The sequence below is a fragment of the Polyodon spathula genome, chromosome 11 (genome assembly GCF_017654505.1).
Source record: "Polyodon spathula isolate WHYD16114869_AA chromosome 11, ASM1765450v1, whole genome shotgun sequence".
In the NCBI taxonomy this organism is placed as follows: domain Eukaryota; kingdom Metazoa; phylum Chordata; class Actinopteri; order Acipenseriformes; family Polyodontidae; genus Polyodon; species Polyodon spathula.
This window is the reverse complement of record NC_054544.1, coordinates 45650602-45674228: the sequence shown is the minus strand read 5'-3', so window position 1 is coordinate 45674228 and position 23627 is coordinate 45650602. Positions and strand designations below refer to the sequence as shown.

The 23627-nt window shown below is 38.1% G+C and overlaps 1 protein-coding gene across 1 annotated transcript in view; it reads left to right on the top strand.

Annotated features, from left to right (window-relative positions):
- nrros (negative regulator of reactive oxygen species) overlaps positions 1-22397 on the top strand; it is a 28983-nt gene extending 6586 nt beyond the window's left edge. The window contains exons 2-3 of the mRNA XM_041264918.1: positions 12057-12177; positions 20391-22397. Of these exons, the coding sequence (XP_041120852.1) occupies positions 12070-12177; positions 20391-22337 (2055 nt within the window). The 5' untranslated portion in view covers positions 12057-12069 and the 3' untranslated portion in view covers positions 22338-22397. The remainder of the gene's footprint in view (positions 1-12056; positions 12178-20390) is intronic.
- The last annotated feature ends 1230 nt before the right edge of the window (positions 22398-23627 follow it).

Here is a 23627-nt window from a genome sequence, read left to right as displayed (position 1 = left end):
GTAACTAAATTATATATGTATATATAGTGTAGATAAAAATACAAAGTAGAACATATCAAACAAATATGTTTTTAGAACAAACAGAGTCTCAGCTTCCCTCACATGTGCTGGTAGCTCATTCCAAGGTATGGGGGCTCTATAACAGGCCCTTTCTCCCCATTTAACATGCTTTATTTTAGGCATTACCAGGAATCCCATATTCAGGGATCTAAGGCTACGATTGGGCATAAATAGGTTGGTGCCAAATCATTTAGGACCTTATAGGTTAATAATAGTATTTCAAAATCAACTCTAAAATTTACAGGAAGCCAATACAAAGGGCCTCATGCACTAAACAGTAGTAACCAGTTTACCCTGCAGTAAACCCGTTACTGGGTGCTTTGTACACCTGCTATATTCACTAACCAGCGGCAAATGACTTTACACACTAGATAAATCGCGTGGAAGAAGACACCGTGTACGAGTCATTTACATACAATTAATAATGGTGATCCATGGGAATGTATTCAAATTCTCTCCACTAATACCGCGAGGGAGGGACTTGATATAAAAAATATATTTACTAAATGATGCTAACCTTCCTAAGTGTCTTTATTAAGTGCCATTAAGTTTACCGCTTATTGAAACCAGGCGGTGTCTGTCTAAATCACCATATAAATAGAGCAGAGCACAAGTAGTGCTGTGTGGGAAACATGAGAAACACGTATATCTGCTTTCAAGTACTTTATGTAATTTTTTTCCCGGATGAACGATTGCCCGTGTTCCACAGAACACTACAAATAATCTGTCAAATAGAGGCAACATAGGATTATTTTGTTGGTTTTGTGGATTAAGGAGACAATATTTTAACACAGGGTTCAACATTAACCATGGCCAGGTGGCCCGGGGCTGGTAGAGATCACAGTTTGGCCAGTAGTTATGAAGCACCACAGGTCCGACTGGGCCAGTTACATTTAACTAGTCATATATATAGTGCACATGGCTAGCTTCTGTTTCATGAATCCAGGAAAATGGGCCAGTGTGCAGAAAAGCTGAAAACTACTTTTCTCGCTGCGCGTCGTGTTTGTTGTACAGTCAGAATCTGAGACTGCGTACCGAAGTGCTGTGTTGGTACTCGTTCCCGTGGCAAATCTTTTACAAATTGGGTTTCCTACAACTAAGCAACCAATAAGCCAAAAGGAAAGAGCTGAAATCAGTAATCATAAAGAAAGTAATTATGAAAAAAAATGAAGACGAACATTTAGAGTGGAGGCTTCATCTGGCTCCATTATGACAGTGAAAAAAAAGTAAGGTTCTGCCTTGTTTGGCGTCAGTTTCCCAGACTTGCAAATAAAACAGCAGCTTTATTTGTTGTGAATTCAACATTTCATTTACATCATATCCAGTCTCACAGTAAGATGTCCCGATGGATACCCAGATATGTGATCGAATTGTCTAACTTTTTGATTTGGGATCCCATGTGTTCAGGTCAAAAATGCCGTTCAGAATCTTTCCAGGACTCGCTGATATCATGCAGCAGGATTCTCGCTGACTGGGAGAGGCTACACAAGCGACAACGATTTGAGAAGGATTGTTATTATTTTGTATTATAAATATTGTTTTAATAGTGTTTATTATTGGGATTAGGGATGGAAATTTCGAATAGTTACCTGAACTCTGGTCCCTTATGCTCTCAAGAGTAAAAGGCAAATACTTGTGCACAAGCAGACACACATAACATGTAAGCCGGTAAAGTTTAGCTGGGTTCACAAAGTGTTCAGACAATGTCCAAGATGAGATTTCTTTGTTCAATACCCTATTTCCTTAGGCACCAGTTTTTCCTTTCGTTTACTGAATTAAAATACAGAACTCAATGAGCAGCAAAGCGTGTATCTCTTCCAATTAAAGCAACAGTAGCATAATATTGCGCAAACCACCAAATAATGATGTTTTGCTGTAGTGTATTCAGAATAAAATAACACCTATCATATAGCAACCTAAATATTCTACATATGTTTAATTCTAACAAATATTTATAAATTGATCATAACAGTGTAAATATTGTAACCTGGCCAAAACAATAGAAAATACATTCCAACATTACAGTAGTTTAACATTACTAATTAGAACTAGCCATCAAGTGCTGACATCAGATGAATCGAAGTTAAGTTACTTAACATAAAATGACTCCTTTCAAACTCTTGCCTTTTCCTATCAGTCACTGTGTTGTTGTGCTTAACATTTAGTATGTCTTTATATTCATCATAACGTTAAATTACCTTTCTAATTTCGATGTTACCCAAGTTTGGATTACTTCTTTTAGCACTTTGCTATATACATTATTTTATTTCACTTCACACATTCAAAGTTCGCTGGTGCCATGCTCTCAGAAGCGGTTTCATGACTGGCTAGCAAAAGCTGCAGAAGCTGCTGTGTACAGTCATTACAGAGGAACTCAAGCATGTTTGCTTGTGAAAAAATGAGTCATTTGTACACATACATTTTCTAATCTTTAATACAGTATTTTCATTTTCCGACAAGCACACAAATGTGTGCTTGTTAAATGGCTGAAGTAACATATATTGAAAGGCTTCGTTTAGCCACTTTCTTTTGAGACATGGGCTTTCTTTGGTTACCATACACTGTTAGAAACATACTGAAAATAAAAACCATCATGAAAAAATACATAAATATATCAGGCCAGATAAAATTGCATCCGGGCCAGTAAAAACACTAGCTCTATGGCCCAAGATATGACATGATTCATGCAACTTACCAAAGGATAACTGCACATGAACTGTATTACATAATCATTTCCTTTATTCCGATTCCAAACATGTATTTCTCAATGTGAGATGCATTGTAGGACTAGACAGTGCTGTATAACATTTTTCCATTATGTTGTTGTATTGCCGAAACAGCCAAGATACAGTTGTGCTCTTTTAACCCTGTGAGACCCTGGGAGGATGCAACAACACTTTGAACCCCCCAAAAAGTCATGTGACCTGAAATAATAAGCTAAACACTACATATTGTATCTCCTGAGAGGCATTGGTGTTTTTGGGCATCATTTCAGTGCGGCCATCTTAATGATAGAGATATATCTATTTAATGAATTGTGAAAAACATGCCTGTACCCATGTGAAGAGATTGGTCTCCCTCTGATTGTGAATTTTTCAACACTGCAGGTAAGTGAAGAATCCCAGATATTTTTTTCTTCATCTTTATGAACTGGGGAACTAAACTCCTTGCAAAAAAAAGTGGCTGAATGGTATTTGGGGTACATTTTGTCTATGTTGCAAAAGTGCAACAGTGGGACTTGATGGTCATTCTTTCCTAGGTATAGTTAGTAAACTTTCAATTAACTACAGCGCCATGGGTTTACTTTTAGGTACGTCGATATATCTATATATATATATAATATATCTAATATATATATATATATATATATATATATATATATATATATATATATATATATTGTATATATACAGTGAAGAATATGTCACTTACATGTATAACATACATTTGTTGTTTATTACATATCTCCTATGTGTCTTAAAGAGGAACCTATTGTGTTTCAGAAAATACCCAAATGTTTAGTGTGCAACAGTGTCAGATGGGTAAATTAAGCAATAAAGACATGCTCAAACTTCACATTTTACCCATTCTCCGGGGGCTTGTCTTTATTGCCTAATTTACCCCCCTGGCACAATTTGCTTACTAAATATCTTGATATGTTTTGAGGCAAAGTGTTATATACAGTGTTATTATTTCAGAATGTCCAACACTAAAAGAAAAAGTTATATTCAGTGATCGATATACTAGAAGCTATCCATAACGGAGATGACAGTGACATTGACTTCAGGTCAGATGGTGAAAATGACAGTGATGATAGTGATAAGGACTATGTACCAAATCCTGAGGATGATAATGATGATGATGACAACATGGACTCCGAAGCCAGTGGCAATTCCAGTGACAGTGATGATGAGCCCCTCATAGGAAAATACATTCAAGACAACCAGACACAACGACAACAGTATCGCTGGCACAAGACAAATTTTACACCACCAGATGTCAGCTTCAGTGGTGATGACATTGCTGTATTTCAGTTGATTTATGTCAACAGAGATGTTGGAGCGTCTGGTGCTAAAAAGCTTACAGAGTAGTACAAGTGTTAACACTTCCGTCAAAGAGATTGAACAACTTGTTGGCATGTACATGAAGATGCGTAGTTCAAGTGCCAGGCAATCGCCTCTGTTGAGAGACAGACACTCAATATGCTCAAGTGTCAAATATCATGAGTTGTAATCGTTTTCAGCTTTTGCTCACAGTCTTGCACTTTGTCAACAACCTAGCTGATGATAATAAAGTTATGGAAAATCAGACCATGGCTTGATGCGTTCAGAGCAAACTGCAACTAGTACCTGAAAAGTACAACTCTGGATGAGATGATATTCCCTTCAAAGGGCAGTTCAGCAGCGTGGTAAACCACATCCCTGGGACTTCAAAGTTTGGGCAAGAACAGGAATTGCTGGCATTTTGTGTGACTTTGACGTGTATCAAGGCAGCGTCGACGGCAGAAGGGCAAAATCTGATCGTAGATTGTCTTGAGAGGTTGTGATGAAGCTCACCTCTACTCTTCACGAAGGAAAGAACTACAAGATCTTCACTGACAATTTCTTCACAAGTGTTCCCCTGATCATCAAATTCCTTGAGTGTGGAATCCACTATGTTGGGACAGCTAGGTCTACACGCCTGCCCCGTTGCAATCTCACAGGAGAATCAGCTGAAAAAACAGAGCAGAGGAAGGTATGATTCAAGAGTGGAACACTTATGGAATCTCTGCTGTAAGGTGATTTGACAATCGTGCAGTCACTCTTGTGTCATCATTTGTTGGACCACAGCCAATTGAAAAAGTTTGTTGCTGGAATAAAAGTACTAAAAAGTACTTGAGAAGAGGGGTCGCTGCCAAAACTGTACAGAAGGCTACATGACTACTGCATGTAACAAATGTGATGTCCGTCTGTGCTTCACAGAACAGAAGAATTGCTTCCTGCAGTATCTATCCTAAGTGCCCTTCTAGTTATAATGCCATATATTATGTTATATCACAGTTTTACGTTCGAGACCATGGGGTAACATGGCAATGTTCAACTTTTTTCTTATTTAAAATTTGTACTTTGTTATATAATCAGTACTAGTGTTGTTTGCATTGATTTCTGTAGTTTCAGGGATGCTAAATGAAAAGACACTGGTTTTATTTTTTTTATATCCCAGTCCCAAGACATTCCCCACATGATTCCATGCCTGTGCAGATGCAGTTTTTCAAAGCTGGAAGTGGATGCGCGATATTCCTGTGTCAGAGTCCAGCTGTGTTCTCAAGCACTGCCATTGAGTTCTGCTGCAGTTTGCAACAGATATTGAAAACAAGACAAAACTAATTCTGTAGCAAAATAAAACAGCACATTTAACACCATTGATTTTCTACACAACGCTCAGCCTCCTGCGTTGCTCAATACACGAAACCCTTGATTAAAAAGTAACCTTGTAAAACTGTATTTTTCTTTTAAAACACATTTTCATTTTATTACATGTAAATACTGTTCAGAAACATCAAGCGTGTACGTATAGCGATCTTGATCTATGCAGGCATCAAATCTAAGAGGATACAGAATTTTATGAGGATACAAAAATTTGCTAAACACCGGGCTGCCTCCTCTCATCCTACGGAGACCCACTGAAGGTATAGCTGGTGCCGGCTGGTGCCTCCTTGGTCTCTGTCATTCTGACAAAGTAAGAGCCGGACTACCTGTCCTTTGGAGTGCCCATATACTAAAATAAGGGGGTGTAACACTGCAGCATTTCGCGTGCTATGATGACTGGCAAATGAATTATTTAGCTTGCCTTGTTCGTGCATATTATTATATTATATTATATAGAGTGGTCACACCATCCTTTTTGTGCGCAGTAAGGGTTTCTCTTACCACACAGTATTTCAGGTAATTTACCACCGTTTAGTGCATGAGACCCTAAGAAGCCAACACTGATTTGATATGTTCCCTTTTTCTGGTTTTAGTCAAGATTCTAGCAGCAGCATTTTTGAGCCAGTTGCAAACGAGACAATAAACATTTTGGGATGCCAGAAAACAACGCATATTACAATACTCAATTCTGGAGGATACAAAGGAAAGTACTAGTCTTTCAGCGTCAGGTCTTATAGAAATATAAGTTTTGCAATATTTGTCATATTTCTCAAAAAAATATTTTCACAGATAGTAAAAAGATTTTATAATCTTTTTTTTATATGTTTCTCAAATAAGAGTAGTATTTCTAGTACAGGTTCAGAAGGTAGTCTGCTGAAATCCAGGCCAAGTGATTCAAGCTTATCTAGCTGGTTTAATGAACCCACTAACAAAACCTCAGGTTTTGCAGGCGATTGATTAAGATAGAGTGATCCACGGTATCAAAAGCAGCACCTAGATCTAATAAAATGAAAACAAATAAATAAAATAAGTCAGTGCCATTTAATATTCTAACAAGAGCTGTCTCAGTACTATTTGCATGGTGAAAACCAGACTGAAATTTTCATAGATGTTGTTTTGTGTCAGAATTGAAGCAGTTGATTTGCAACTACCGTTTCTAATATATTTGCAAGAAAAGGAAGGTTTGAAATAGGCCTATAATTATGTAGAATTGTTGGATTCAAGTTATGTTTCTTCATCATTGGCTTTATAATAGTTACCTTAAGAGCTGATAGGACTAGCCCAGAAGAAAGTGAACCATTAATAAAATTAAGAATATAGGTATTAAGAGAACACAATAGTTCTTTCACACTCTGCCAGTAGCCCACAATAGCACACACTGACAGTAGCCCACAATAGCACACACTGCCAATAGCCCATAATAGCACACACTCTGGGGTTTTGTATTGCCACAATGACCACAATCACTGCATTGGAAATAAAACTGAATAGATGAAAGTGGGGAAGTTAGAAATAGAAGGATGATTAAAAACGTAGTTTCCCACATTTTTATGTAGCAACAAACACAGACCTATTATCTGTGTAGCTGCTTCTGAAAGACTAGTGCATGCCTTTGTGTCGTCTAGGATTGATTGTTGCAATGCTCTGTTTTCTGGCTTTGTCTTGCTTGCAGCTTGTTCAGAATGCTAGTGCTAAAGTTCTGATTAGAACTAAGAACAGTGAACACATTACCCCTGTGCTGGCCTCATTGCACTGGCTCTCTGTGCAATTTAGAGTTGATTTGAACATTCAGCTTTTAGCTTACAAGGCCTTGACTGGACTAGTGCCTATTTATTTACAGGCGCTGCTGACCCCATACATTCCTAATCGCAATCTTAGATCACATAATGCAGGATTGTTGGTTATTCCCAAGGCTAATAAAAACAAGATAAAAACTTTTTGTTATAAAGTTCCAAAATGATAGGATGATTTGCCCATGTTTGTCAGGGAAGCCGGACTTGAACTGTTTTTAAACCTAGATTAAAAACTCGTTTTTATAAATTAGATTTTTTAACCTAAACTTTTCATATTTAAATTTTGTATTCATTTATTTAATTTATTTTAATATTTCTTTTAACTTTTTTTAATCTTATTTTTTCAAATTTTACAATTCAACTGTATGTTTCTTTTATTCCAATTTTATTACATTTTTGTATTAGATTTTACCATTGTTCTATTTCTATAAGCTAGCGCTTTATGTTACTTTTTTAAATGTAAAATTAAAACCACTTTTTTGTCGCATTTTAAATTTAAATTTGTTATAATTTTGTATTGGAATGTTTTTCATGACATTTTTTGGGGGATCCTTGGAATGTAAGGTGGTGTATTTTATTGTATCTAAGTAAAAATATGGAAAACTTCTGAGAATATAAATATGAATCCTAATTTATTGCAACTTCAGAGAAAACCGACAGCAAGAGGTTTAACACACAACCCATGACTCATGTTGTTGGAACCCTCAGACATCAGTGTGAGACAATGAGAATAGACGAAGGAAAGGGTTTTCATTGATCAACCTAAAATAAGGTGCTTTTATTGTGAACAGATTTATAGTAAACAGATTTTATTGTGGACAGCATTGTTCCTAAGAGACACACCAACACACAGACACACAGGCCAGACACATGCAGAGGCTTTCACACACACAGACACAGGCCAGACACAGTCATCCTCCTACACACTTAATCTGGAAAAACTGAAAAGGATCAGTTCACCATAATAGTACTGTCACAGACAGTTCTGGCTTGTCCCTTTTGTGCTATAAGTCATTAGATCCTTTTGCATGGAAGGCCTTGGTTGCAAGAGTGTGCGGTTCTTTGATGGACTCAGATTCAGTTCAGATGTGTTTACCCACTGACAGTGGGAATGAGAAAGCACAGATAGGAGCCCAGTTAACAAGATTTAAATTTTTGCAGGTAAAAGGCTTTTAAAGATTGTCACTCACACCTGTGAGCAGAAACTGACTCATTGAGAGCAGAAACTGACCTAAGCCTGTCACAGCTACTGGAAGCAAGCTGATCTTTGGGAAACAAATATACAACCAGTAGAAAATATTATTAGCAGATTTGTGTAAGGCCTGTGAGAAGGAGTTCATTGCAATGAAGGTCAGACTGGCCTGCTGAAAGATCCAAACCTCCCTTATCAGGCAAAAGCATCTTTTTTAATTGGACTCAGAGTATCAAAACATTCTGATCCAGCAAGAGCAGAATGGCAGAATATGGAGAACAGTTAGTATGCCAGAAGCAACTGAACTACGTTTGATTATAGTAAGAAAAAACAAAAGTATTTAAATAAATAAGAAATCTAATATAATAACATTAAGTAAATGTATGAGCAGTCCTGAGTTTAAATATTCAATTAATAATAATAATAAAAAAAATAGCCTCTTGCCTTCTGTGTATAAATATAATTGCAGTTTGTACACACCTGAATTAGAACTACATGTTATATTGAAAAAATGCTTACAATAGTGTTTCATATTAATCAACCCTAAAATTGGCAAAGGTCTTAAAACCTGCTTAGACTGGATTTTGTATGAACAGTGATGAAGGTCAGACTTACTTCAGTCACTATAACACTGTACAGTGGTCTGTATTTAGATGTAAACAACTGGCCCTTCCATTCAAAGCTTCAGTTGCTTCATAACAGATCAACAGAGTAAATTAATATTAGCATTTCTAGGAGCTACTGTTATACTGAAGTAACTTAATTAGAAATAGATCTTATAATGCCATTTAATGTTAAACTGTTGAAAGAACATAGTAAAAGTTATTATAACAGAAGCATGGCGTTGACAATATTGTAAATACTGTATATTGCTAAGACACATTTGAAATAATGTTAATTTAATTTAATCAATTTAAGAATTAGGTCAATTTCTTCAACTAAACAAAAAAGTGTCTTTTAGACATTACAATATCAATTAAACCAAAGAATAGACATGTTTAGTTTATATAAAGATTTTACTGCAGTAACAAACAGAGGTCATTGTTTGCAGAAAAAGCTGTATAGTTTGAATGTGAAATAAATAATTTTGGGGTCTGCGGTTTTTCTGTAGGTGTTTGTCTCAGACACACAGTATAATTCTGGAAAGGCATTAGACCTTCGAAAGATAAGGCTTGGTCTTTGGCAACTCAGAAGCAGGATTTGGTGTTGGCTCTTAAAAGCAGGATTTGCCAACCTTGAATGAGAAACCAACGGAAGGTGCTTTAAGAAAGATAGGAGTATGTATCTCATTATAAGAATATAATGAAAGCTTAGTTGAGAGCTCTTGAATTGGCCAAAAGATGACTTCATGCAGTGAATTTGGAAAAGTGCTTACAATGGAGTTTCATATTAATTAAAACACTAGCCTTGACAAGTAAACAAGGTGTCTGAAAACCTGCGAATTTTTAGAAACCAAGAGAGAGGTCAAGCTTAGTCCAAGCATAGTACAAGTTAATATAATATATTTAACATGTTTCATTATAGTACACTTTGTTAACAAACATTTGTATATGAAGTTAAACTGACCCGCTGACAACACACTGAAAAGGTAACATAGTATATGACTAAGAGGTTAATGGAATTAAATAGATTTGGTGTTACATATTAAAAACATCTCTCATATATACACATATACTTGTATTGTATTTGGTAGCAAGGACCCTGTGAACTCCAGTTCACCTCATTTTTAGTGCAAGGAGGGGTGGAAGATAGTGAACCATGAGCTCACATTGTTAATTTTGAACAGATTTGACTGGATCCTTCTAGAAAATATCATTAACTCAAAGATAGGATCTGTCAAGGGAGATTGATGATCAGATTTACTTGGGACGCTTGATGTACTCAAGAGGGAAAAACCCCAGTCAAGTTGAGTGATCCATGTTCTGAGGATCTCTGAAAAACTGGTTGCTGTTTGGTCATATTCACAAGGCTCTGCCTTTTGAAGCAGTTCTTATTTTTCAATATATCCTACACTACACTTTCATATACTGGAAGGTAAGCATATATTTGAATTTAATATCTCTTTTATATTGATGCATTGCTATAGGGTATAGAAATTATGTTTTATTCTTAAGAGAGTGATATATATATATATATATATATATATATATATATATATATATATATATATATATATATATATTTTTTTTTTTTGAATGTTCTAGAATTTAGCATTTAGCGGTGGGAGTTTTTAGCATTATGATTGTATAGCCTGATGGCTAAATATATAATAACCATATTCGTATTACTGTATTGAGGTACTAATGCTGTTAAACCTTTAAAGCACTGGATCGCCCAGACTGCTTTTTACTTGGGATTTATGGTGGTCAGCGCAACCAACCAATCCAAATTTCAGATCATTTAATAAACCGAAAGAGTACTAACACTGCTCTGATTCGTAAAACTGCAATTTCTTAAATATTAAAAAGTTGTCTGGACATACAGCCTGCCCAGTGCATGAACAAAACCACTACAGGAGTTTAAAACATCTCTGTCCTCCTTGAATATCTCCCCTGAGTTTAAGAGTGTGCTCAGAGCATATATATCAATAAAAAGAGTATTGCAAAAATTCTGACAGTACCATATTCATCTTTGATCTGCATAGTTATTTCAATGTTTTTTTTTATCTTCTTCCTTATAAACAATAACGCCAGCAGTAAAATTTACAACAGAAAATCTAAATGCACGTGAAAATGTAATAATTTGATAAGCAGGTCAAACTTTGCAACCGTCAAAGTCAAGTAGACATTAGACTAAAGGGATAACTCCCACTTGTCAATCTTCATTCAGTGACAGCAACCAATACAATTCAAGCTAGGTTAATTTAAACATACCTCTCTTTGCAGTCTGTGCTGTGCGTTTGAGTTTACCTGCTCCTTCCAAATCTCAACCTCATTTTCAGGCTCTATTTTAGAAATACTAAAATTTCAACAAGAAGTCTTTTTTTTAATTTCTTTTTGTATTTCTAAATGGAGCACTATTGAATGTTTAATAGTTATGGTGATCTTTCTGTATGTTAAGATGGCCACCGTATTGGGGTGATGTGGCTTTCCGGAGGATAAAGACCCAACGCTTCACAGCTGCATTCTATGAGTCTCTCAATAAAGTTCCATTACAGGCAGTGTCCAGTAGCAATTAACCATTTCACTACCACATTGTTTAAACCACTGAACATAACATATACAGATTGCACTTCATCTTCACAAACCATGTGTTTGTATGACAATCCCCTTTGATTGGGCCTCCTGGGATGTTTTCATTCACTCCTGTTTCTATTACTGTGCTGCAAGTTCTGGACTAGTTCCTTATTTCTAAGTGAATACAACTCTGGGAGTAAAAGGGTATGTTGTGTGCAATGAGTACTTGAGAGATTTCTTGGCTTACAGAATGCATTTGGGGAGCAACATGGCCTAACCGTGAACATAACAGATTCAGGAATTATGTAGAACAGCGAGAAAACTGTACCTGTACATTATCAGAACAGTAGTCTGCTTGGTCTGTTTCAGTTGAGATGGACAGCAGTTGACTTGTATATCTGATCCCGTCTCTCGCCTCTCTCCCTAGGAAAGCTGCTAAAATGCAGGTGCTGATGTGCCTGGTCTGCCTCTACGTCTTGTCTGTGATCCAGCCCAGGCCCTGCTCAGTCTCAGCCTCTGCTGTCCAACACCATGCATTGTGCATGCTGGTAAGTCTTACTGCTGTCTCCGGGAGATTCAGCTTCCATCTGACCCCTCTGAGTTCAGTTATCCAGCTACTTATCTAGTTAGGATTTCCTCCCGGCCCCTCTGAAATGTTCAATCTCTAAATGGGTGAAAGTACAAACAAAAATTGTAGAAAACTATTGTGTCATTATACTGTATCCAGACCATGCTCACTCCTGCAGCAATGATGGTGTACTGAATGAAATGAGTGGCACATTGCTGGAATAGAAAACCAGTGTGATATGGATACACTGCAAAGCTCAAAGAGAAATTCTCTCTTCCTAGTAAAAGTTGAGGAATATATTGATTACCAAATCAATGGGAAAGAGGCTGGAAATCTATGTGACCCAGACAACAGATAGAGCAAAGGTAAAGCAATATGTTTCTTCAGTTCTTCAGGTAGTGTGTTCTGTAACCCTTTAAGAACATTGTAAAGACCTACGTTACCTTAAACTGGGAATTTGCAACTGAGTCAGAGTTTTAATGACTTGAGCCGCAGTGAGCTACAATGAGTCGAGTCCCGGCCCAAAAGTCTCCACTTGATCAATACTTATTGGGTGGGTCAATCAATAGATTTTTCTTTATGTAAGCTCTAACCTTAAATGCGGTGGAATGGGGGTTTAGTGTTTCTTGTCTGGTTTAGTGTATATTGATCTAATAATACTATGTTTAAAAATAATAATTGTTTAGAAAACAAAAAATAACTGGCAAAAAAGCCATATTTTGCTGGAATTGTTAGTTGTTTTTAAAATCCAAACTACCACTTGCAAATCCAAACTCATGTACAAGCTTATAAACTGCTGTAGCAGGCGTTTCACCCCAGGGTCCTTGGTTATTGAGATAACCTCTGGTTTTACACCTCCTGAATAGAATGGTGCAAGCAGGCAATCTCTGTGAACAAACTGGGGGGTTTAGTTACCTAAATAATTGTCTGCCAGCATGCCGCCTTCAAAATTGCAACTTATCAGTAGGTGTTTTACAGGAAATAGCTTTTCATTACATTTTCCTACAGTTTTGTACCGTTCCCTTGCTTTTTGATGATGTTTGCTTCCTGAGTGGTTCTTTCTGCAATGACTCAGCTTTTGCCTTTGTATTATGTTTGATATTCAGACTGCCCTTCAGTTTTAGCTGCCTACCACAGACGTATGTATTGTACAACAGGCTAGATCAGCCGAAGCAAATTCACGCACCGTCTAGTGCACAGCAATTGCATTACCAGCAAAACAAACAGGATGGAACTGGTTCTTACTTCTGTAAAGATATATTGGCTGATCTAGTCTATGTTATACGTATATAATATCTAGAACTGTAGAGTATTATTATGTATTTATTATTATGGTTATGTGGCAAAGTGGCTGGTAAGGGGTACAGGTGTAGCGGTGATACGGTGCAGGAGTGACAGGCAGACAAAGGTAATCCAGTGAAAAGTGCTTTATTTCTTTTCCAGGTCTGGTGACCCTAAAATAAAATAAATCCCTGGCAATACACAACAATGTGTAAAGCGCGGGGATAACAAAAACAGGGCACAGTCCTGAACAACAAACACACGGTCACCAGTCCTGGGTGAGTGCAGTCGTGATGGTGGTCAGTGCAAACACAGAGAGTGCGGTGTGCAGTGGTGCTGCGGACAGTGCTGACCCTCGGCGACAGCTCTGGAGTAGTGCTCTAACTGTCTGGTGGTGAAAAACACAACAAGACACAACACGTATTTTCTCTTTCACAATCAGAGCTCCTCTCTCGATCCTTTTCTCTCCAAACGTTAACCCAAACGAAGGAAAAGATCAGCTTTACCCTGGCCCCTATATGTAATCCCTCTTGACATCTAGGTAAATGGTTGCAGCTCCTTTATTACTTGCAGCTGCCCCTTGTTTACCTTTCAGGTCAGTACGGTCTTACAACAGAGTCTCGCTTCTTTCCAGGCTGACCGACTTCCCGGTCCCGCAAACGAACTGTCAAGCCAGCCCTTCCAGATACTTCTCCTCCCGTTCTTTAGCGCCCTCACAGGTCGGGAGGGAGATTTATCACCAGAACTCATTATATTTCTGTCACGGGTTATTATAATTATTTGTTGTTATTTTGTCATTTTCACTCCTTGATATTGCAGACTTCTTTCTGTTTGAACTGAAATGTAAAGTGCTTTGAGATACTGTGCTATGAATGGCGCTGTAAAAATAAATACTTAGAAATTGGAATTGAAAATTATAAAAGCATGGAAATTAAATCTGAAAATATACTCAATGAATATTGAACTACCATCAAAACAGTAGTGATAAAGAATAAGGATTTTTGGGCAGGTTATTAATAAAGTGAAAAAATAATATTTTAAATACATTTTAAATTTAAGATTGAATTGTGCATTAGTATGTACAGAGCAGGGAGGAAATCAGATAAAACCAGACCTTTATTATATTCTTAGCAAATAAAACATCAAGCAAGTTTTACATCTTAATATATTCCCATCCAAAACACATTATTTTTATTTATTTATTTATTTAGCAGGCGCCTTTACCACATGCTTTGAGTTTGATTACGATCATGAAAAAGCATTGAATGGCTGTAGTTTCTTTTTAAAACACCAATTGTAAAGCTTTTTAAGGGGGGGGGGGGAGTATCTTGCTGTGACAGGGCAGAATTCATGCCTGTAATAGTGTATGATGTGTGTCAATAAAGATTTATTCTTTTGAATCTAAGTTTCCATTCCTGACAGAATCCACATGGGTAATGTGGCTGGGGCATTGATTGGATAATTGACGGTCAATGAAGCCCCAGCCACATGGTATATAAAGGGAGCCAAGTCCTTTGTTTAGAGAGGAGAGTTTGGCCCTGAGGCTAACCTGCTACACTTGAGCATATGTGTGCAGTAAACTGAGTGATATTTATAGAATTGGTATAATTGTACTGTAAACCTGGGCTGTTTCCCATCTGTGCCACAAGCATGTATGTATAGTGACACACACACATAATCACGTGCGGGCAATCTGTTACTACCACTTTAAGGTAACTTGCAGAGTTTTAGATCCCTATCTCACACCACAGTAAATGTTTTAATCTCTGGTGTCTTTACAGACATCTGGTTAAATTGTTATGTGGCAGCCACAATATCTGTCATATCTGTGCACTGTGTATTGTGAGTTTTAAATTAAAATCAAAATGACTCTTTACAGTTGTCAATGTGCTGGTGGTTGCAGGTTCTTCTCTATGCATTGTGAGTTTTAAATTCATTTATCAATACCTGTGCTCTGTGTATTCTGGGTTTTAGATTCAGTTATCAATGTGCTGGTGGATGCAGGTTCATATCTGTGTATAATAATAATCTTTATTTTTATATAGCGCCTTTCATAGTGTATCACCATCACAAAGCGCGTTACAAAATACAAGACTAGGGTGTGAGAACTACGCATCAGTTGCAGAGTCACTTAAAACAACATCTCACCTGAAATACAGAGCACAAGGAGGTTAAGTGACTTTTCCAGAGTCGCACAATAAGTCAGCAGCTGAGCTGGGATTTGAACTGGGGACCTTCTGGTTACAAGGCTGTTTCTTTAACCACTGGACCACACAGCCTTCTAAGAAGGAACTGTTCATTGTGAGTTTTTTAGATTCAGTTGTCAATAACTGTGCACAGTGTATTGTGAGTGTTAGATTCAGTTGTCAATACCTGTGCACGGGGTATTGTGAGTTTTAGATTCAGTTGTCAATACCTGTGCACGGGGTGTTGGGAGTTTTAGATTCAGTTGTCAATACCTGTGCACGGGGTATTGTGAGTTTTAGATTCAGTTGTCAATATTTGTGCACAGTGTATTGTGAGTTTTAGATTCAGTTGTCAATACCTGTGCACGGGGTGTTGGGAGTTTTAGATTCAGTTGTCAATATTTGTGCACAGTGTATTGTGAGTTTTAGATTCAGTTGTCAATACCTGTGCACGGGGTATTGTGAGTTTTAGATTCAGTTGTCAATACCTGTGCACGGGGTATTGTGAGTTTTAGATTCAGATGTCATTGTGCAGGTGGATGCAGGTTTTTTAACCTTTAGACTGTCACTCATATATAAGATTTGTGTTCCCTTTGTGCCACGGGAAAAATGTCACTTTTAAATCATCATATTAAATTCTTTGTTAAAGAGTTTTACAAACACACAACATCAAATTGGTAACAATTCAAGAAGAAACACTGCAGTCATAACATCTAGACTGGGATGGTAAATCTGTGAAGTTTACATGACTGTGTGTAGTCAGTTTCAGAACTAGCGCTGTCAAATCTTGATCGCTTACACAAATGTAGAGAACTAAATACATTGTAAGAAGTAACTTTAAAAAGCCAGCTTGTAAATGCAGTTTGTTCCATGAAAGTGTAAGAAAAAAGTGAATAGAATTATTTTATATCTTGATCGCAATTTAGAAACTTAATACACTTCTCATTTGACATTTTTGACCTGCCTAAATCTCCTTACAAAAATAACCCAAGCAATGTGATAATAAATTAAACAGGCACGTCCCACGCTGGAGCCCAGCTACCACAAAAACCACTCCACAGTCTCGCCCTTCCCTGTGACTGTAAATAATAATAATGTATGAGCTGCTGCTGCTCAAAGAGGCTGCAGACAGGCAGATCGGGGTAACTGATAGTGTGAACCCTAAATGAGGGTTAAGATGCAGGCGGGAGGAGGGGGGGATGGGACAGTCATACAAATTAAAATGAAACCTGCAAACTGTAAACTATTCCTTATACCCCATTAGGGATATAGTGACGTCCGTACACGTCATACATAGAGGACACAACATGAACGTTGAGAGAATACTGTAAGTAATCCACAAATTAGGACAGTCGAGTAACCCATGAGTTTTGAATGTAATATGGAGTATTCTGTTTATATGACAAGTATAATATAGGGCAAAGGAAGTACAATCTAGGGAATTACTTACCTTAGATCAATTTCCATGTCTTCTTAGCAACGTAGCGTGATTTTGAATTGGCCTGGTGGATTTGAATGAATGCAAGATGGATTCCAAATGGAGATCCAGTAAAAAAATAAACATCTGTGCAGCAGCATTGAAAATGAAAATGTTGCTCAATGCTAGATCTCTCAACACTTATTCTATAATTTACAGTTATACATGGAGAACCAATAATGACATTTCGATGAGATGTGGTTAGGACATTGCTTAGTTATTTCAGAATTTGAGTATATGAGAAGATGTCTGTTTGTCTGTCTTTACAGACATACTGTATGATAATTAGCACTTGCATTCTGCTTTTCAAAGCTTGGTAACTTATGTTGAGTACATGTCTGATAATTAGGTTATGAACCTGCAGATTTAGACAACATAGCTGAGAAAAACAGAAAATTTAAGTTGAAATGCAAAAACAACCTTAAAAACAAACCCCTAGATTTAGTCTTTTCTTATCACAATTAAACAAAATGTACATCAGTGATGTGTCAGAAACACTCTTGACATGCTGATGTAGAGTTTAAACTCTCAACCCCTCGATGCCAATGAGCGTGAGAGTGTATTTAGTATTTACAGTTTTTAGTGAAATGAAACGGTGCAAATGATCACAACAACAAACAAAGGCTGGTCCTTTTGTGAAGTGTTATCTGCAGAGAACAGAGGTCTGGTCGTGCTTTAGCGCTGAAAAAAGTATTCTATTAGTCCAGAATCTTTTCCAGCACTGACCTTGTATCTCCCCTCAGCAAGGTTATGAAATGATAAAGCAAAACACAACATTAATACAAAACAATCAAACACAATACCAACCGCATCATCCATCCTGGCCCCATTCTCCAGCCCAACCTGTGTAAGATAGAGACATCCCTATTTATGTCTGGAGCACCGCCCCTGTAATCACAGAACACCAATGGCAAACTGCCCTGTGTTCAAAATGGCCGCTTTACACAGAGGAAAGTTCTCCATACACAAATCACTGTCTGCCCCTACTGAAAATGTCTGACTTCCAGTACTACTGAATCAGTCTGTGTTCAGTCATCCCAAATAGTGTCACACTTTGGCTGCTGAGGACCCTCTAGCGTCAGGAGGTCGAATTACAGCCCAGACACTTCTCTGCTCATCACATATCCCACTCCTCAGAGAGGAGCTGAAGGAACACTCTGAAAGATCTCCCCCCCCTTCTCTGGAAAGATAATCTGTGTTTTGATGAAGTTTACCCACACAATGATTAATCCGAAAGGAAAAGGGTTAGAGCATCAGGTACCACTGTGTTATCCTAGCATTCGAATACTTTATCGTATTCAACCACTTAAGCAGAGCATGATGTGTTATGAGCAGAAAATGTTGTCCCAAAAGATAATATCTCAAGAAATTCAGGGCCCACTTGATGGCCAGGAATAATTTTTCTCTTTGGCCACCAACTTATGTACAACACTGGATGTTCTATAACTTCTGTTTTTTGGGACAGAACAGACCCCAAACCAACTTGTGTGGCATCAGTTTGCAGGATGAACTCCTGACTGAAATTCGGACTAATTAAGGCCGGAGCCTGGCTCAGTCATACCTTTATCAAATCAAATGCCACCTGACACTCTACTGTCCACCCTATTCTATTTGGGACATTTTTCTTGGTGAGGTCAGTAAGGGGAGTGGCGATAGTGGAAAATTCAGGAATAAATTGGCGGTAGTATACCTCCAGTCCCAGTAATGCCCTCACTTGCTTCTTAGTTTTAGATGCCACAGGTTTCACATAACCGTTTCCCATGACAAATCCTAGATATTTGGTTTAATCTTCTCCAAAAGCACATTTTGCTAAGTTAGCTGTAAGCCCTGCTTCCCCTGAACTGATGACAGTCTATTAATATGCCCTCTAAAAATAACCACATATAAACAGCTGAAGTATATGGCTGAAGTACCTTGTCCATCAGTCTCTGTAAAGTAGCCCTGTGTAAGCCAAACAGCATTGTGCGAAAGTGGAAAAGACCTTCCAGAGTCAAGAAGGCTGTTTTTTTCTTGGAAAGAATGGGTTAGAATATATCTATATCTATATCTATATCTATCTATCTATCTATCTGTCTATCTATCTATCTATCTATCTATCTATCTATCTATCTATCTATCTATCTATCTATATATATATATATATATATATATATATATATATATATATATATATATATATATATATATATATAGCACGAGTGTTGTTAAAATGTATATTTGTATTAGTCATAGGGATTGCACAGTCACTTCATGTGCAAATTAATGTGTGTATTTGTATGTGAGCTTGGGGATTGCACAAATTAGTTAATGTGCTGGGATTCAAGCGAATGATTAATTAGTAATTGATTCCAGACCACAGCTGTATATATAGATGCACGAGTCACTCACTCTGGGTTGTTGTGTTCAGGGCGGAATGAGACGTGAGTCGTAAGACAAAAGAGTCAATACTAAAGCAATTGTTACCAGTGCAGCACGATACTTGCTTGTTCTGTGTTTGTTTTGTTTGTTTGTTTTGGCCAACATGCCATTTTGTTCTTGTAAAGTGTACTGTTTTGTTAAATCTTTTTTATTTATAATTAAATCGCAACACTGTGTTCTGGATTTCCTTCCTAGTCTGGCGTCACCAGAAAGCCAGCCTGTTCACACAGCAGTATTATTCACACACCTCTTCTGCATTTGTAGTCTCTATCCTCCTTGGTTTTTCAACAAACAGCCCCTGTAAGTTGTACTCACTTTACCCAATATGATGACCACTAGCAGACCAATGTTGGATGTTGTATTGTGCTTAGAAATTTGTATTCGGGTGATTGCTGTGATTGAAGTTATAAAAATATGTAATTCATTTAATTCTGACAATTTGTTGTCTAGATTGAGGGTGAACATGCATTTAAGGGGTTCGGTTTTGGTTTTATTGTGTGCTGTTTTTGGTTAAACATTTTGGTGAAACATTTTTTTTGTTAGGAGAAGTGTGAAATCATGGATCAGTTTTATGTTACCTCATAATATACTTAGTTTCATATATTAAATAAAGTAAACAGTTTTTACTTTTTATTTCAAAAGGGATCCTGATCAGTGGTTTATCAAATAACCTTAATTTATTACAGCTAAACAACATAAATGAGGGCATCTGTTACATTCACAACTTCATTTTTTGAGTGGAGTTTAATAATTCACAATTATTTTGAGTTGTATATTACTGAGAGAAGCCCTAACATCAGAACCTGTAATGATTGACTCTGTTTTTTACAGGACCAGAGTACTGCTTGGTACAATGGCTGCAACCTGGTGTCCGTACCTACCGATCTTCCAGAGAACTTACAGAAGCTGCACCTTGACTGGAATCACATCCAATTGCTATGGAATTCCTCGCTGACACGCTACACTCATCTGCGGAGACTCAGCTGCACTCAGAACACAATGAAGACCATACAGGCGGGGGTCTTTTCCAGCACACCTCTGCTAGAAAGCCTCAGTCTAGCGAGCAACCTCCTTCATTCCAACTACCACGAGCTGGGCCGTGCTCTGCGGTTCCTGCCAGTTTTGAAAAGCTTGGACCTATCACAAAACTTGTTGACTGAAGACATGATCTCTTCCATCCTTCAGAACCTCACCTCCCTGGAGTCCCTGACCCTGTCTGGCAACCTTCTCATGAGGCTGGACACATCTATTTTCAGTGGTCTTCACCAACTGCAAGAGCTCAACCTGGAGAGGAACATGCTTTACGAGATCGAAGATGGTGCTTTTGAAAACTTAAAGAAGCTCCGAAGGCTCAGTGTGGCCTTCAACCACCTCCCCTGCATTGTGGACTTTCACCTGACCCAGCTGGAGGTTCTCAATGCCAGCCACAATGCCATTGAGTGGTTCCTCTCCTACCAGCACCAAGAACAGGAGTTTCAACTACAAACCCTGGATCTTTCAGACAACAAGATGTTCTTCTTTCCTCTCTTGCCAAACCGCAGCCGTATTCAGACTTTGCTGTTGGCAGAAAACCAAATAAATTTTTATGGGCGGAAACTGGACAATAGCTCTAATGGGCAGCCTGCTGTGGTCCAGTTTGTCAACCTAGACGGGAGTGTCAGAAACATTACGACCACATATCTGTGGGATGAAACTCTCCACAGTGATGTCTCATCCTTGGAACTTCTTGACATGAGTGACAACAGTCTTCGTTACCTGCCCCAAGGCTTGCTGAGCAGAATGACCTCTCTGTTGAGGCTCAGGTTGGCCCACAACTGCCTGGAATCCATGTACTTGGCGCCAGTGGAGATCCCAGATTCTCTTGTGGAGCTGGACTTGAGCCACAACCAGCTTTCAGAGCTGCAGCTCAATCAAAGCTTTGGGAATCTGCTGCCCAATTTGAAGTTTTTCAATCTGAGTTCCAATGACCTGCAGCAGATCCCTCCATGGACATTCAGTGCATTGCAGAACATCTCTTCTATAGATCTGAGTTCTAACAAAATTGAAATCTGCTCATCACAAGGTGACTCACACTGCGTGGTTTTGAGCAGCATTTTCTCTCTTCGACATCTCTACTTGTCAGATTGTGACCTGCAGGTGATATCTCCACAGGCTTTGGAGGGATCACCCATTACCCATTTGGAACTATCAAGAAACCCCAGGTTCATTGTGAGGAGGACTACTTTCCTAAGCCTTAGCAGGACTTTGGAGCACTTAGGTCTTGGGAACACCAACATTTCTGACATGGACTTTTCCCCATTCCAAAGCCTAAGGTCTTTAGACATCTCTGGGAATGCCTTAAACCACCTCCCCACTTCACTTCTGGGTCTATCCCTGAGGACGTTGAATTTGAGGGACAACAAGCTGTCCACCATTCTTCCTGGTCAAGCCAGGGTCTTGGGCCAGAAAATACAGTCTCTGCTCCTCGGGGGGAACCTGTTCAATTGTTGCCAACTGGACTGGTGGACTATTTTTAGGGAAATGGACAATGTGAGGATTGAAGACCAAGCTGAAGTGAAGTGCCACCTGTCTACTTTGGTGGACCATATTTCTCAGATGAAACAATTGGCAAGCACACATTGTGAAAAGAAGGCTGAAATGATCTGGCCCTATATCCTGCTTTTCTTGCCAGTGTGCCTCATTCTTCTAGGGGTCTGCTTGGTGTTCATCCTGTCCCTCAACCCCAAACTGATTCCCAGATTTATAAAGAAAAGATGCAGAAGGTCAGCTTCATACTAGTAGCACTGAACAAGCATTACATTATTTAAAAGGAATAACTAATAAAGCTACCATATGTTACTCATAGTGTCTGTCTTGTTGATTTATCACAGGTCACAATTTGGTTAAGTGTATTTTACTGTAGCTTCCAGTAGCGCTTAATGGGTGCGATTCTGGGTTGAGATGCTCCAATACTGACTTTTTACCATGTTTCTCATCATATTGTCTGGAAAATCATAATAGATGAACAGCTTTCATTTTTCCATTCTAATCATGCGACAATGGGCCCTATGTTCCACTTTGCTGTAATGGTAAGGCATGGCTTCATTTGAACCTATAATGCTATAGTCACATTTTCTTTAATTTCACCTTTTTCATATTTTCTTTTTAATCTTAAATAACATTTGTTTTTATATTGCGTGTTTATTAATAGACTCCAATATTTGATTAAAATGAAGGGTCATTTTCCCAGTAATAAGGAGGGAGTGGAAAATTCATTCCAATGTTACCTTTCAACTCTGCCAAATCTACATTTACATCTGCAAAGAGCAAGCTGAGCTGGCAGAATTCAATTATCACGTAGTCTCATGATTTGAAAGGAATGGGGACTCTGCCCAGTCATTTAGAATTGTCATTTAAATGTCACTTAAAGCTACTCACTCATTAAACTACATAGTTCTGGAAATAAGTCAGCCACCTGTCCCAGATACTAATTTTACAGTCTTGAGTATCAGATGGGCTGCAAATCACACAGATTCTTGTAGGTCCAGTTTATGCTTTGTGGGATTCACAGCTGTCTTGTTCGGAGCTCAGGGATTGCTTGGTTAACTCACTCTATCTTTAAAAATAGGGGGTGGGGTGGGGGTGGGGGTGGGGGGTGGTGAATTAACGGTGAACACCAACTTGTGAAAGGCTGTGGTGAAGCAGAGGAAGTCTCATGACATTTCCTGTTTTGCTATATTGAACAGCAGCAGAGAAAGCCACCTGCTTGCAGCTCAGAAAGTTTGTGAGGTTTTCCCAGTGCCCAAGCCAGAGCACCTCTGTGAGGCTTCACCTCTCCTCCTCCCCTATCCCCACCTCAGCAAGAATCATTGCAAACTGAAGACTCGAGCACACTCGGGCATATAAGCATACTTCATGCTTATTTGGTTTTTATTTAATTGTGGTGTTTTTGTCTCTTTTGGAAACTAATGGGCCCTTTTCACAAAACCTTGACACTTCTGGAGTGTTTTGTTAAGTTTTTTTTTTTTTTTTTAATGCCCACTTTGATAGATTACAACATGTTTGCTGTAAAAGATGGGTTGAAGTTTA